At 36.7% G+C, this 12,051-nt stretch overlaps 1 protein-coding gene across 7 annotated transcripts in view; it reads right to left on the bottom strand.

The window, feature by feature from the left end:
* The window catches only part of ANO1 (anoctamin 1), a 134,578-nt gene that overhangs the window by 14,165 nt on the left and 108,362 nt on the right, over nt 1-12,051 (bottom strand). For 5 of the 7 annotated variants that reach the window (XM_054027989.1, XM_054027990.1, XM_054027988.1 and 2 more), the window contains 9 exons: nt 11,553-11,564; nt 10,593-10,664; nt 7,321-7,395; nt 5,338-5,539; nt 4,199-4,310; nt 3,565-3,622; nt 3,368-3,468; nt 2,740-2,885; nt 691-843 (listed from right to left, as the gene is read on the bottom strand). In XM_054027989.1, coding sequence (XP_053883964.1) covers nt 691-843; nt 2,740-2,885; nt 3,368-3,468; nt 3,565-3,622; nt 4,199-4,310; nt 5,338-5,539; nt 7,321-7,395; nt 10,593-10,664; nt 11,553-11,564 — 931 coding nt within the window. Of the gene's footprint in view, nt 1-690; nt 844-2,739; nt 2,886-3,367; nt 3,469-3,564; nt 3,623-4,198; nt 4,311-5,337; nt 5,540-7,320; nt 7,396-8,532; nt 8,611-10,592; nt 10,665-11,552; nt 11,565-12,051 lie in introns of all 7 variants that reach the window. The other 2 variants (XM_054027994.1, XM_054027992.1) reach the window with 2 other exon arrangements.

Below are 12,051 nucleotides of genomic sequence, written 5' to 3'. Positions count from 1 at the left end.
CTTGAATAATTCTTTTCATTGAGTTTTCTATTTGTGAATTTCCAGTATCCAATTAACTGGTAATGAGGGAAAACAGCTTGCAGGGGCAAATCCATCTCTCATCTTCTCTGTCATCAAGAGATCCCTCAGGTAGCAGATCTGGTATTATGCTTCTATGCAACTGTAGGACCTGGTTTCAGCCAGGTCCACTGCTGTGTCTAGCCTCCAATGTCCCAGAATTCATACTGGCCAGGAAGCAAGCAGCTGAAACAACTCCCCCATGTTTCAGCAGTCACTCAGTCTCCCCTTTGCCCCTATGCATCTCCCCTGCCCAGCTGAGGAACTGGCGTTTTTAAATGCAGAAGCTTTTGTTTCCGCAATAAAACTTGCATGGCCAGGAAGAACTATTGATGGGGAAAACCATGCACTGTATCTCACTGTTTTATTGATCATTACTGATCCTCAGATGTTTTATGCTTACTTAATAAAATATTAATCTGAATTTAAAACACTGCTCTTAATATTTTAAACGTAAAGCTTTGATAAGTTATGACAATTCACAGCTAAGTTACACTCTAATGTTTTCAATTGTACTATAAAGATCTTCCTGTTAATTAAGCCAACTCAGCATAAAAAAATTCCTGCCATCAATCAATAAATAAAAAAGGAATAACATTACCAAATAGGCTAGTCATGAGATATTTTACTTACCTATATCTTTTGCTCTGACTGCAACTGGTCTTCTAAGCTCAGTGACAAATTTCTTTGCATCTAGACGTATCTCAATGATGTTGTTCAGCAACGCAAACAAAGGAGCCAGCGGGAAGGATGCAACAAACAAGGTTACAAATCCAAACTGGATAACTGAAAAGAGAAACTGTGTGACTGAGAGTGCTCTGTATTTATGAACTGTGCTTTGGTGTGTTACAACAAATTAATGCTTTCCCCCTAAATGTTTCTACAAACCCTAACCACGGAGAGACACTTGCGAGTTATACCTCTTACAAATTTCAATATGTAGTTGATTAATTGGTGCTTCGTCCAAGCATAAAGAGCCACAAGTCCCTGTTCTGATACTTTGTGCTGGTCAGGCAGCACAAACCAACCACGAAGATGCCCTAAAGGGGCAGTTGGGAATTCTTTTGACATAATTAAATCCCCTGAGTGGTGCAAAGATGGTTTAGCCAGCTTTAGGCCACCTGCTCCCCATCTGAATAGGAAGCATGTCAGAGGCAGGGAGGAGTCATGCTGGGAGAGGGGCTGGAATGCACCACACTTCAATCAATCCTGGAATGGTCCTTATGAGACTGCAGCAACCAGCATAACACAGAGCAGTCCTCAGCATCCTCCAGGATGAGGGGAATGGGAAGGTGGATTATAGCCACCTTTCCACTGCTTCGTCAACAACAATAAGCTGACACTCTATGCTTAAATTAAGTACTAATTAATCAATTACTAATAGGGCTGTCAAGCGATTACAAAAATTAATCGTGATTAATCACACTGTTAATAATAGAATGCCATTTATTTAAATATTTTTGGAGGTTTTCTACATTTTCAAATATACTGATTTCAATTACAACACAGAATAAAAAGTGTACGGTGCTCACTTAAAATGTATTTTTGATTACAAGTATTTGTACTGTAAAAAAAAACAAAAGAAATAGTATTTTTCAATTCACCTAATACAAGTACTATAGTACAATCACTACTGTGTTGTAATTGAAATCAGTATATTTGAAAATGTAGAAAACATCCAAAAATATTGTTTGTCTTAGCAATTGGCTGAACAGGAAGTAGGACTGAGTGGACTTGTAGGATCTGAAGTTTTACATTGTTTTGTTTTTAAATGCAGTCATGTAACAAAAAATATCTACATTTGTAAGTTGCACTTTCATGACAAAGAGACTGCACTATCGTATTTGTATGAGGTGAACTGAAAAATACTATTTCTTTTGTTTATCATTTTTACAGTGCAAATATTTGTAAGCAAAAATATACACTTTGATTTCAATTACAACACAGAATACAATATATATGAAAATGTAGAAAAATATCCACAATATTTAATACATTTCAATTGGTATTCTATTATTTAACAGTGCAATTGAGTTAATCGCGTGAGTTAACTGCGATTAATCGACAGCCCTAATTACTAATAACAATGTGTGTGTGATCTGTGTGAGATCACTGGCGTATCTGTGAGGATTCAGCCCAGAATTCAGGTAACAGGGCCAAATTTTGTGCGCTCTTAAACCAGAATTAACTCTACTAACTTCAGTGGAATTATCGCTGGTGTACAGGGGTGCAACTGAGAGCAAAATTTGTCTCTTGGAGCCAAATGTACATGGTGTTATAAATATAGTGTATTTCAAACTGTGTGTTAAACTGTAACAAAGATAAACAGATAACATCTGGTATTTCAGTACTGTATCGAGGTATCCGGAACCATGGACACAAACCTATGGTATGGGAGGTAGAAGCCAGTCCTTTTCCACATGAGCTGTTATAGGGCTCTTTTATCTTCTCTAGGTTAGCCACTCTAGGACAGTGGTATACATACACACAGGCCATTATGCCATACCACATGAACCAGTTAGTCACCCGTAGCAGCCAGCAGGGTTTCGGTTACTGCCAGGGAGGACACTTTTATAAAGTAGTGTAACATGAATCATATCTGCTAGTTCAAAGAACTCAACTCACCATCTCCACCGTTATAGTCATGACAGTTTAAATTTAATTATTTTCCACTTCACTCACTCATTTCCATGTATTCTGGAGTAAGCCCAGCAAAAGGCTCCAAGTTATAGTCCACTTCATAGCGTTGTTTTTTTTTCAGATGCTCCTCATGATCTAAAGAGCGTCGTCGCTTTAATTTGATGTATCTTATTAATTTCTTCATTTTTCTGGAAGAAACAAAAATGATCAGCTTAGCAGGTTCTCCTCCCACCCCGTTTGGATGCTTCAGGAACGACAGTTAAATTCACACAATAGACACAAAAAAGCCTTATGTCATCAGTTTTCATAATCTGTACAAAAACTGTGTAAAAGCCAAAAGGTAAAGACAAGCAATTAGGGATCAGCACTCACTGATATTCAAATCTGGTAACAACTGAACCAAATACTGAACATCAAACCCAGCTGTAAAGAGTATAAAATCAATAGTCTTTAACACTTTTCAAAGAAGTCTGCATGTTACAAAAATACACGAGGAGTTTGAAAATGCGATAGGGTACAAAGGCACAGCTATATTGCAGGCATAGTCTTGCTGTAAAGATTTCTTGCATGAGGACTATAAGCCAAAAGAAGCCAGATGTTTGCATCATAAAAGGTTGTTATGCAGCGTACTTTACGTATGGTATAAAATGAAGGTAACTATATTACTTACGGGATACCAATCTCAAAGAGATTATTCTGAATCAGCTGTTTGCCCAACATGATAATACTAAGCTGGATACACAATTCCATTAAGCAACCACCAGGGGCACACTAAAGCCAAGAAAAGAGATTAAGTCAGCATTTTTGCCAAATCATTTGATTGTGAATTCACTGTTATTTTCTTGATCAATGATGAATAGCAATTACCTCTTCCATTCGGAAAGAATGAAAAATGTAGACATAGTCTCCTGGACGTCCAACAAATCTAGGATAGTTTGGAAACAATGGTTGGAATTATGTTCTGCCTTTTTTATACATCTGATCCTTCAGTCCTTCATGTAAAATAGCTAATACTTTGAATGAGAGTTACACATGCACAAGGAATTTAGGATCAATTAATAATTTGTCATCACATAGTAAAGTTCAAAAAGGACAATTTTAGGTACTTGTGTTTGGAATATTTTAATTTGTTTTTTAAATTTAATTGGTGAATTAGTTATATTATAAAGTTTTTACTAAGTTTTCTAGGTATATCCTAAGTATTACAGACACATATCTGCAAACTTATTTTAAAAGTACATCTAAAAAAGAAAAATAAACAAACGTTAGTTAAAATGAGACAACATGGGGAGATGAGAAAGAGAAGTGGGAAGTCAAGCAAGGGGACAACATTAGGAGAGAGAGAGAGATAGATAAATTCTATGGATCACACACACTATCTTTAGATGTATGTAAGAGTCCCAATACTAGCTGCACACCAAGACTCAATCAGAACATGGCCCTACAAAAATAATCTCAAAGTAACTGCTGAAATTTTAAACTACATGTCTAGGTTACTCACCGGCCTTTGAAGAAAGCAACATAGAAAATGGGAGTGTAGGCATTGACAAATTTCAGAAGGAAGGCCTTGAAGATCAGCCGCTCTTCAAAACTCTTGTCTGTTTTTGGGACCTCTGAAGTAAACAAGACACACATAAAGGAAACTTCTGGACTGGAAAGTGTTAAGGGTCTATGAAGTTGGGACTTTGGAAAACTCCCTAATGTAATCCAAACAACTATCCCCTTAAGGAAATATGAACATATTTAAATTGAGGTGGAGAAACCTGATCACACTGAAGGCAATGACCAATGGGAAAAGAAACAAGCCACATAGATAACTTATTCTGGTCTAATTAATATATGTGAGGTTTTTAAACAACAACAACACCAGAGCATAACAAAACAGAAGGGCTGTCCTCAATTCCATGGGAGCTGCTTGCATGTATTGATGGCAGAACTGCACATTTAAACAAACAGCTATGGCAGGGGAAGATAAGAAAATTGGTTAGAGAAAAAAGAAAGGTAATTTGGGGACCTACTTTACAGTATTTCTCAAACAACAGGCCCAATTTGACAACTCTGTGTCTGGAACTCCCCTGAATCTCACTTGCAATGACAATATCCAAACTACTTGTGTCTGTAAAATTAGTATGGATCTAGCATAAAACATGAGATTGGATAAAATTTCTGGCCCTTCTGCTTCTGGTCCTGTCTGAAAATAGCACAAGAAAATTGGTTCCACAGTGTTTTGGCACTTACTTTTTCTTTTTCACTTCCAATCATTGTTTATTTAGCACAGAAAATATAAAGACATGGAAAACGGATCTGTACATTACCAAACCTTAGAAAGACCCCAAATAAGTTGCATCCCCAAAATAAGTTATGACTGGGCACAAAAGTTTTAATTTATCCGGAACCACTTTGCCCACTCATAATTGGAGCAATAGCAGCAAAGAGAAAAAGCAGCTATAAAAAAAAACCAATTTCATGTGCCCTTTGATGTTTTTTCTTTAAGCTAAGGAGATAGAATTGCAGCCTTATGGTTGAATTTCATGTTTTTGCTCATCTGTCTGAAGTTAGAAAATGATGCTATGTAAATAAGTAGTTTTTGTACTTTACGAAATAACTAATCTAATAGAACTGACAATGATTTATACCTACCAATCTGAGTTAGCCACCTGGCTATGCAACCATATACTTCATCCAGAATGATGATCACCACCAGATTAATAATAACTGCAGTTGCAGTGACTGTTACTCTAACACTAGACCGGCCAGAGGGAGTTGAGTTGAGGGCTAAGGCTGCTGCAGTGGAGATTCTGTATATAATGACTCCAAACACGATAGCAAATGTCAGTCCAATCTGGGAATAAAAGATGGCATTATCTGTTATAAAACACCCCACTGTCATTCATCAGCAAGCAGATTTAACTCTGAAATGCCTCCCATGTACTCCCTGGGCCTGATCCCAATCCCACTGATACCACTGAAAGGACTCTTATTGACTTCAATTGGCTCTGGCACAGATCCTCTGTTCCTAGCACTTTGATCATAACAGTAATTTCATATTATGGTGTTAGCAATTAATAAAAAGGAATCTAAATGCAAATGCTAGAGGTATAGTTTATATTAATATTGATGCACTTCACTTTTAATTGATGCTCATAACATTAATGGATGTGTTAAGTGGCTTATTGTAAAGGAAAATCCAGGAATGAACGTGGCCAGTAGATATGAAGAGGAGAATATTTCTGAGAGTGATATGGCTTAGCTTTTCTTTGTGTCTAAACTTCTGAATGTCCCTCTGAGACCTCCATTTTTGTGAGAGTTCAAAGATTAAACTAAAAGTAATGGTGCTGCAGATCAGCTACATATTATTTCAAGAGTACAACAAAACCCAGAAAAATATAGCTGACTCCTGAAAGATTTGGGAAAAAAGCCCTGCTTAAATTGCTACACTGCTTAAATGGAAGAGTATATTAAGAACATGATCCTGTAAGATACTGAGCACTTTCCTGAGAAGTGATTAGCTCCCACTGAAATCACAGGAGGCACTCCGAACCTCTCAGGATTGGGCCTTAAGAGGACATATTTCTGTCCTCTGATCCTAAATGGTGCAGGCCCACCCATTCAGAATAAAGAATTAACACACCAAACTTTGCTTTACCTCCAATGCAGAAGTGGGGAGTCAGCTACCTGTGCAGCACTTCTGCCCCCTCAGAGGCCATTCCATGGGTCTACACACTGGAATAGGGGGCAGCAACTAGATAGACCAAGATAGACTACGGCCTTGGACAATTTTGTCCTTCCTCATCCTCACAGAGATTCCCAGGAAGAAATAATATAGCCTAGGGCCTATATTATCTTTTCCATTGAGAGTCTCTCTTTTCTCTTGCTCATACAGACACACTAAGGTGCAAGACAGATAAGGCCAGAGGGAATCCCTGATAATGAGGCTGTACTGGAGCTGTGCTGCTAAGGAGCTGAGGGGTTGTTAGCCACCAAGGATCAGAACTGGCATGGAAGCACATGGTCTCTATTTGAATGCCCCTGGCCCCCCTTAGAGTATCCAGATTTGGAGACCCCAGGATTTATTCCATGGAGACAATTCCACAGAACAATTAGTTAAGAACTCTGGAATGGGGATCCCCAGCCACCCCTCCTGCAGGTATTACCATGAGAAGGGACAAATCTGAATAACTAGAGCAATTTCTGCCCATCTTCTGAGTTACAGACCCTGTGTTGTCATGTGACTGGTGAACTTCAACTGCTCTGACTCAGATGTAAGAGAAGACATACTTAATTTGGAACCTGTAATCCAAAAGAACCCATGACTGACAAACTCTCCAAAGCAGACTGTGTGCGGTAAATTACCATCCCTTTCAAAGCAGTGCATGGGAACTGTACAGTTCTATAGAGAAATAGATCTTTGTTTCCCAGTCCTCATTAAAGACACTATGAAAGAAAGACATACAAGCAAAACAAAAGTCAAGTACCACCTGAGCAAAGTGATTTTCAAATGATTAAAATTTTAAAGTGATTGAATAGTTTTTTTCTCCTAGACAAAAAGATGCCCATTGTAAAAGGCAGATTTCACAATCACGCAGTAAGGTGAATCTTAAATATTTTCCAGGAAATACTTACCATGAAGATAATGCCAACAAAATTGGTAAAATATGCTGGAAAACGATCTTTCCATGTCAGTTTCTCTTTATCAGTCTAAAATATGAAAAAAAAAAAACCAACACCCTGTAATTTAATACAGTATCTAAAAAGATCCCTTCTATTTGTTCTTGTAACAAAAACAACAAGGCACAGGAAAACAGTCAAACACGCAACCAGTTAGAAGGTGGAAGGATACAGTGTTTAAAGATACAATTTTATACAGGTAAACGTCTTACAGCTTCAATTTGGTGCTAAGCTCTGCATTGTATAAATGAGTCTGAACAGCTTTTTTGAGAAACACACTTAAGTAAACTATTACGCTGTGAAATTAGATTTCTCCTAGTGTAAAATATTTCATTTTCCTTTCCCAGAAAAGATTTAAACTTTTTTTTTGTTAGAATATGTTTTCAATAAAGCACCATTAGGACTGTCCCTGCAAGCCTTACTCACATGAGGAATACTTAATCCTATAGGTTGTCCCACTGCAATATAGATTGCTCACATGGGGGAGGCTGTTCAGGATTGGGCCCTTAGTGCAATGTTGCCAGGGTTGATTTTGCTTTGCTAAGGATCTAACCCTGTGAACACCTGACTATGAGTAACTTTTACACACATGAATAAAATTGATGCCAGTGCGACTACTCATGAGTTAAGTTACTCACATGCAAAATCTCTGCAGTATCACACTTACTATATTTGATCACTCTATTAATTTTGATCACACAATCTATCTGGGAATGACAGTCTCATTTAGAAAGTCATCTCTGATCTGATTTCATTTGTAAAATTTGCAGAATGAGAGTGATTTCTTAAAGGCAGAAAGAAAATGTCAAAGGAAAGTAACATTAAAGAAGATGACACTACATTGTACTGAACAACAATCTCATTCAAAGTTACATGCATGTTGTCTGATAGAACAGCAGGCAACTCTGTCAAACATGTGGCACATGCTTCATTACAAAAATGCAACATCCATTCAATATGGTAACCCAAAGATTAGCCATGCAGTGCCATCCCCACTACACGTAAACACAGGGTCTATCTGGGTGCTGAAGAGAGGAGAAAATAACAACTGAATGTGAATATTAAACAAAGGTTCAACAACCAAAGGTTGTTGAGAAAAACAATCAATTTGTGTCTTCCATAATTACTCATAGTTTGAGTTTCTCCATAAATCTGAATGAAATGTACCAATTTCACCCCAGCCATGACTGTCTTAACTCTCTGTCTCCATTTGTTTCCTGTCTCTTCTGGCAAATGTCGACGCTTCTGATGGCAATCAAAGGAAACAAAAAAGGACCATGCGATACAACGTTACAAAGCATTGACTAACAATGCCAAATTAATCCACACACTCTGCTGAGTAAGTACACAGTGCAATTTAGCAACAAGTACTCCATTAGTTTGCTCAATGTTTTGGGTTCCAGCTTCAGGTTTATTTAAAAAACAAAAACAAAAAACCAACAACCCACTGTCTGGAAGAAATCCCACTTTTAAAGGTGACCTACAAAGAATTTACAAAATATTAGGCTCATGCCCTTTTCTTCTTCTTTATGATGTACAAGAAAGTCTGAAAGACTTCTCTTCTGAAAGTTTTTATTCTTTTTGAGGTTTGGTCTGAGAAACATCAGGAATTTCAGGTCTGTTTTTTCATGGTTTGACTGGCTTCCAAGAGGTCTTGGAAGGGATCTTTATTGTGAGCTTTAATACACTGGCACTTTAGGCTGAAATTTACAGGAGTGAGACGTGTATTTCTAAAGTATTTAAAAAAAAAAGTAGAAAGCCCTCTACTTTTATTTTGCTGGGGAAATAAAAACAATGTATTCAGATGTTCTTTCTTCATCACAAAAACCTTTTTTTTTTTTTTTAAAGCAATGCTGAATGTAAGGTATTCCACACCAAAATTAAAACCTTTTAATATTAAAGAGGTTAAGCGTGAACATTTTCTGTAATAGTCTAACTAAAACATATCAGAACCAACTGATGCCATTGTTTAAGAATGGCCAAACTATACATAAATGTAAGCGTGTAAGAAAACCAAAACAGACAAATTTAAAATAATTCCTGTCCAGTCCATTTAAGGTGTCCATCATTAAGTAACCTAATTGTCATATGGTAACTGGCTATACTAATAGCTTGCATTTACATAATACCTTCTATCTTGAAGGATCTCAATGTGTCTTACAATCCAAACGTCTGCTATGCTGTACAAGCTACTCACAGGTATCACTTCATGCACCACTGAAATGCAGCCACCTCTGGGGTGACATGTAGCAACTGTTTAACCACAACACAACAAAAGAAGTTGGGACCAGAAGTGAAAGATACCTTACACAGCTGAGATGGCAAGAGGATTATATTTAGAAATGCAGAAGGTTATTGCCCAACCTGGAATTCAGCCAGGAAATTGGGGTTAGTATTATTATTATTAATTATTTTAGTAACCATTTTATTTTATTAAATGCCATAGGATTTTTAAAAGCCACAAACATCAAGACCTAAGTGCAGAAAGCCAGATTCCAATCCAGTGGCTGAACATGTGTCTTTTAGAGGCATTTTTAAATTTGTGAACAGTCCATTCCAATGGATACATATGCCACAAAGAAGGAGAAAGCAAATCTTAATTTCCCAGTGGAAAAGAAGGGAGGAAAATCCATCAGAGATGCTTACTGAGTTTTCCTCTTCCAGATACCTCTCCTGTGGGAAAATCTGCAGTAGGATATGAATCAGCATTTTGTTTTTGCTCAGTTCTTATTCAGCCAGACTTTAATTGGAATAAGTAAAGGACCTCAAGGTTTGGCCCAAATGATTAGCATGTTGTTATGATGATGGATGCTAGGAAGGCATGAGAATTTCTCCTGAGAAATTCTAGTTACTTATAATACTGCAAGATACAGTTTACTGTTCAGTTACAGATTTCTCAAACTTTATCCATAGCCTAATAAGAATTCAAATTATAGTTGAAGAATTCTATTAAAATACATCTTATACCCAAATACTGAAGTCATTTCTATATTTGTACAAGCTTTATATATATATATATATATATATATATATATATATATATAAATAATGTATGTGCCACTGTAAATGCAATTAATTGTTAAAGAAATGTTTGGAAGCTTACACGTGATATACAACAGTGTCTTTATGTTTATTTTTGTTTCCAAAATCTTGGTCAAGTCATCTGTAAATGGATTTATTCACCAAAGAAGTTTACGTGGTTAAATACATAAATATTTTTAGCATACCTTTTTATGTATGTATTCTTTCCTCAGTGATTTTTCTAATACTTTAGCTTCATATTCTGCTCTGGGATGAGCCTGTGAAAGAAGTCACATTTAATAGTAAAGAAATTATATCTATTTCCTAGGTCATCTATATATGAACAAATGATAAGTCCAGTTCCTACTAATTTCCCGTTTCTCATACTGAATTCTAATTTACTATACAGATCACTAATGTAAAGTTGATAGCATGTTGTAGGTAAAATCTCTGAAGTACTATATCGTTCTAAATTCTATTCCATGGAATAAATGTTTAGGAAACAGGAAAAAAGCTCTACAGAATATATCAAGTGTAACCCTGAGCAGATCAAGCTTGGGTCATTGTGATTTATAGCGTAGCTTGCAGACACTACAGATCACAACATGTGATGTTCCATCTTGATATGAGACATTGCCATTTGGATCAAGATGAAACATTGCATTCTACAAACTATAATCTCTATGAACCATGCTTCATGAAGGGTAGCTGTTATCTGCTATAATTTAGGTAAAATATGTGCAGCTCTTGGGGTACTGGCAAGTTGCCAATGAGGCCTTCAGATGGCCCAAGTTTGGATACCAAATGTATTCATACCTACGGCAACATCCCTAGAAAGGTACATCTCTGCAATGCAACAGACACTGCATATTAGACTAGCCACATACAATGAAAAAGAGGAGATGTAGGAAAATAACCCGAAATAGAAGGAACAAGACAGCTGAAGGATTCCAAAAGTACCCACAAGAATGCACTGGATGGAAAAATAGAATGGATTTGGGAAAAAAAGTCCAACCACTAGAAAAAAGGAAAGAAAGGAAGAATCACTGTAGTGGGAGCTTTAAGGAAATTAGATGCTGGAAAAAAAGAAGTGGGTGAAATGAAAAGATACCTTTCACTAATAGACAGGTAATAAAAAAGGTAGAGCAATTAAAAAAATTCCAAACCTTGACTGCCTCCTTCAGGAAACCAGAAAAGAAAGAAAAAAACAAAACACAAAAAAACAAACAAAAAAGATGATTACTGAACTGTTGCAAATTGCACTGAATTTTTTTTTTTTTAATCACATGGAACAACATGATAGATAGAGTGCATTGATAGACACAACCAGGAAAAAAATCAGTCTGCTCTTGTTTTCATATTGAAGATATACTAACATTACTGCATGAAAGAGTTTATTGAATAAATGTACCCAACAGAAGATTAAATATTTTAGTATTTTAGGATGCCATCTGAGATCCTGATTCAGCAAGCATTTAAGCATCTGCTTAAGTCCCACTGAAGTCAATGGAAAGTTGGGAGCGTAAATGTGCTGCTAAACAAGGGGCTGTATTAGCTAGCAGAGACCATATTAAGTGAAGAGTAAAATATACTTTATTAACAGCTGCGGTCTCTGGTCTGACATTGTTTTTACTGCAGAGATCTCTGAACACACACTCACGAAGG

Source organism: Malaclemys terrapin, chromosome 4, assembly GCF_027887155.1.
Source record: "Malaclemys terrapin pileata isolate rMalTer1 chromosome 4, rMalTer1.hap1, whole genome shotgun sequence".
In the NCBI taxonomy this organism is placed as follows: Eukaryota; Metazoa; Chordata; order Testudines; family Emydidae; genus Malaclemys; species Malaclemys terrapin.
Note: the sequence above shows the minus strand (reverse complement) of the source record. Positions and strands in the feature narration are given on the sequence as shown.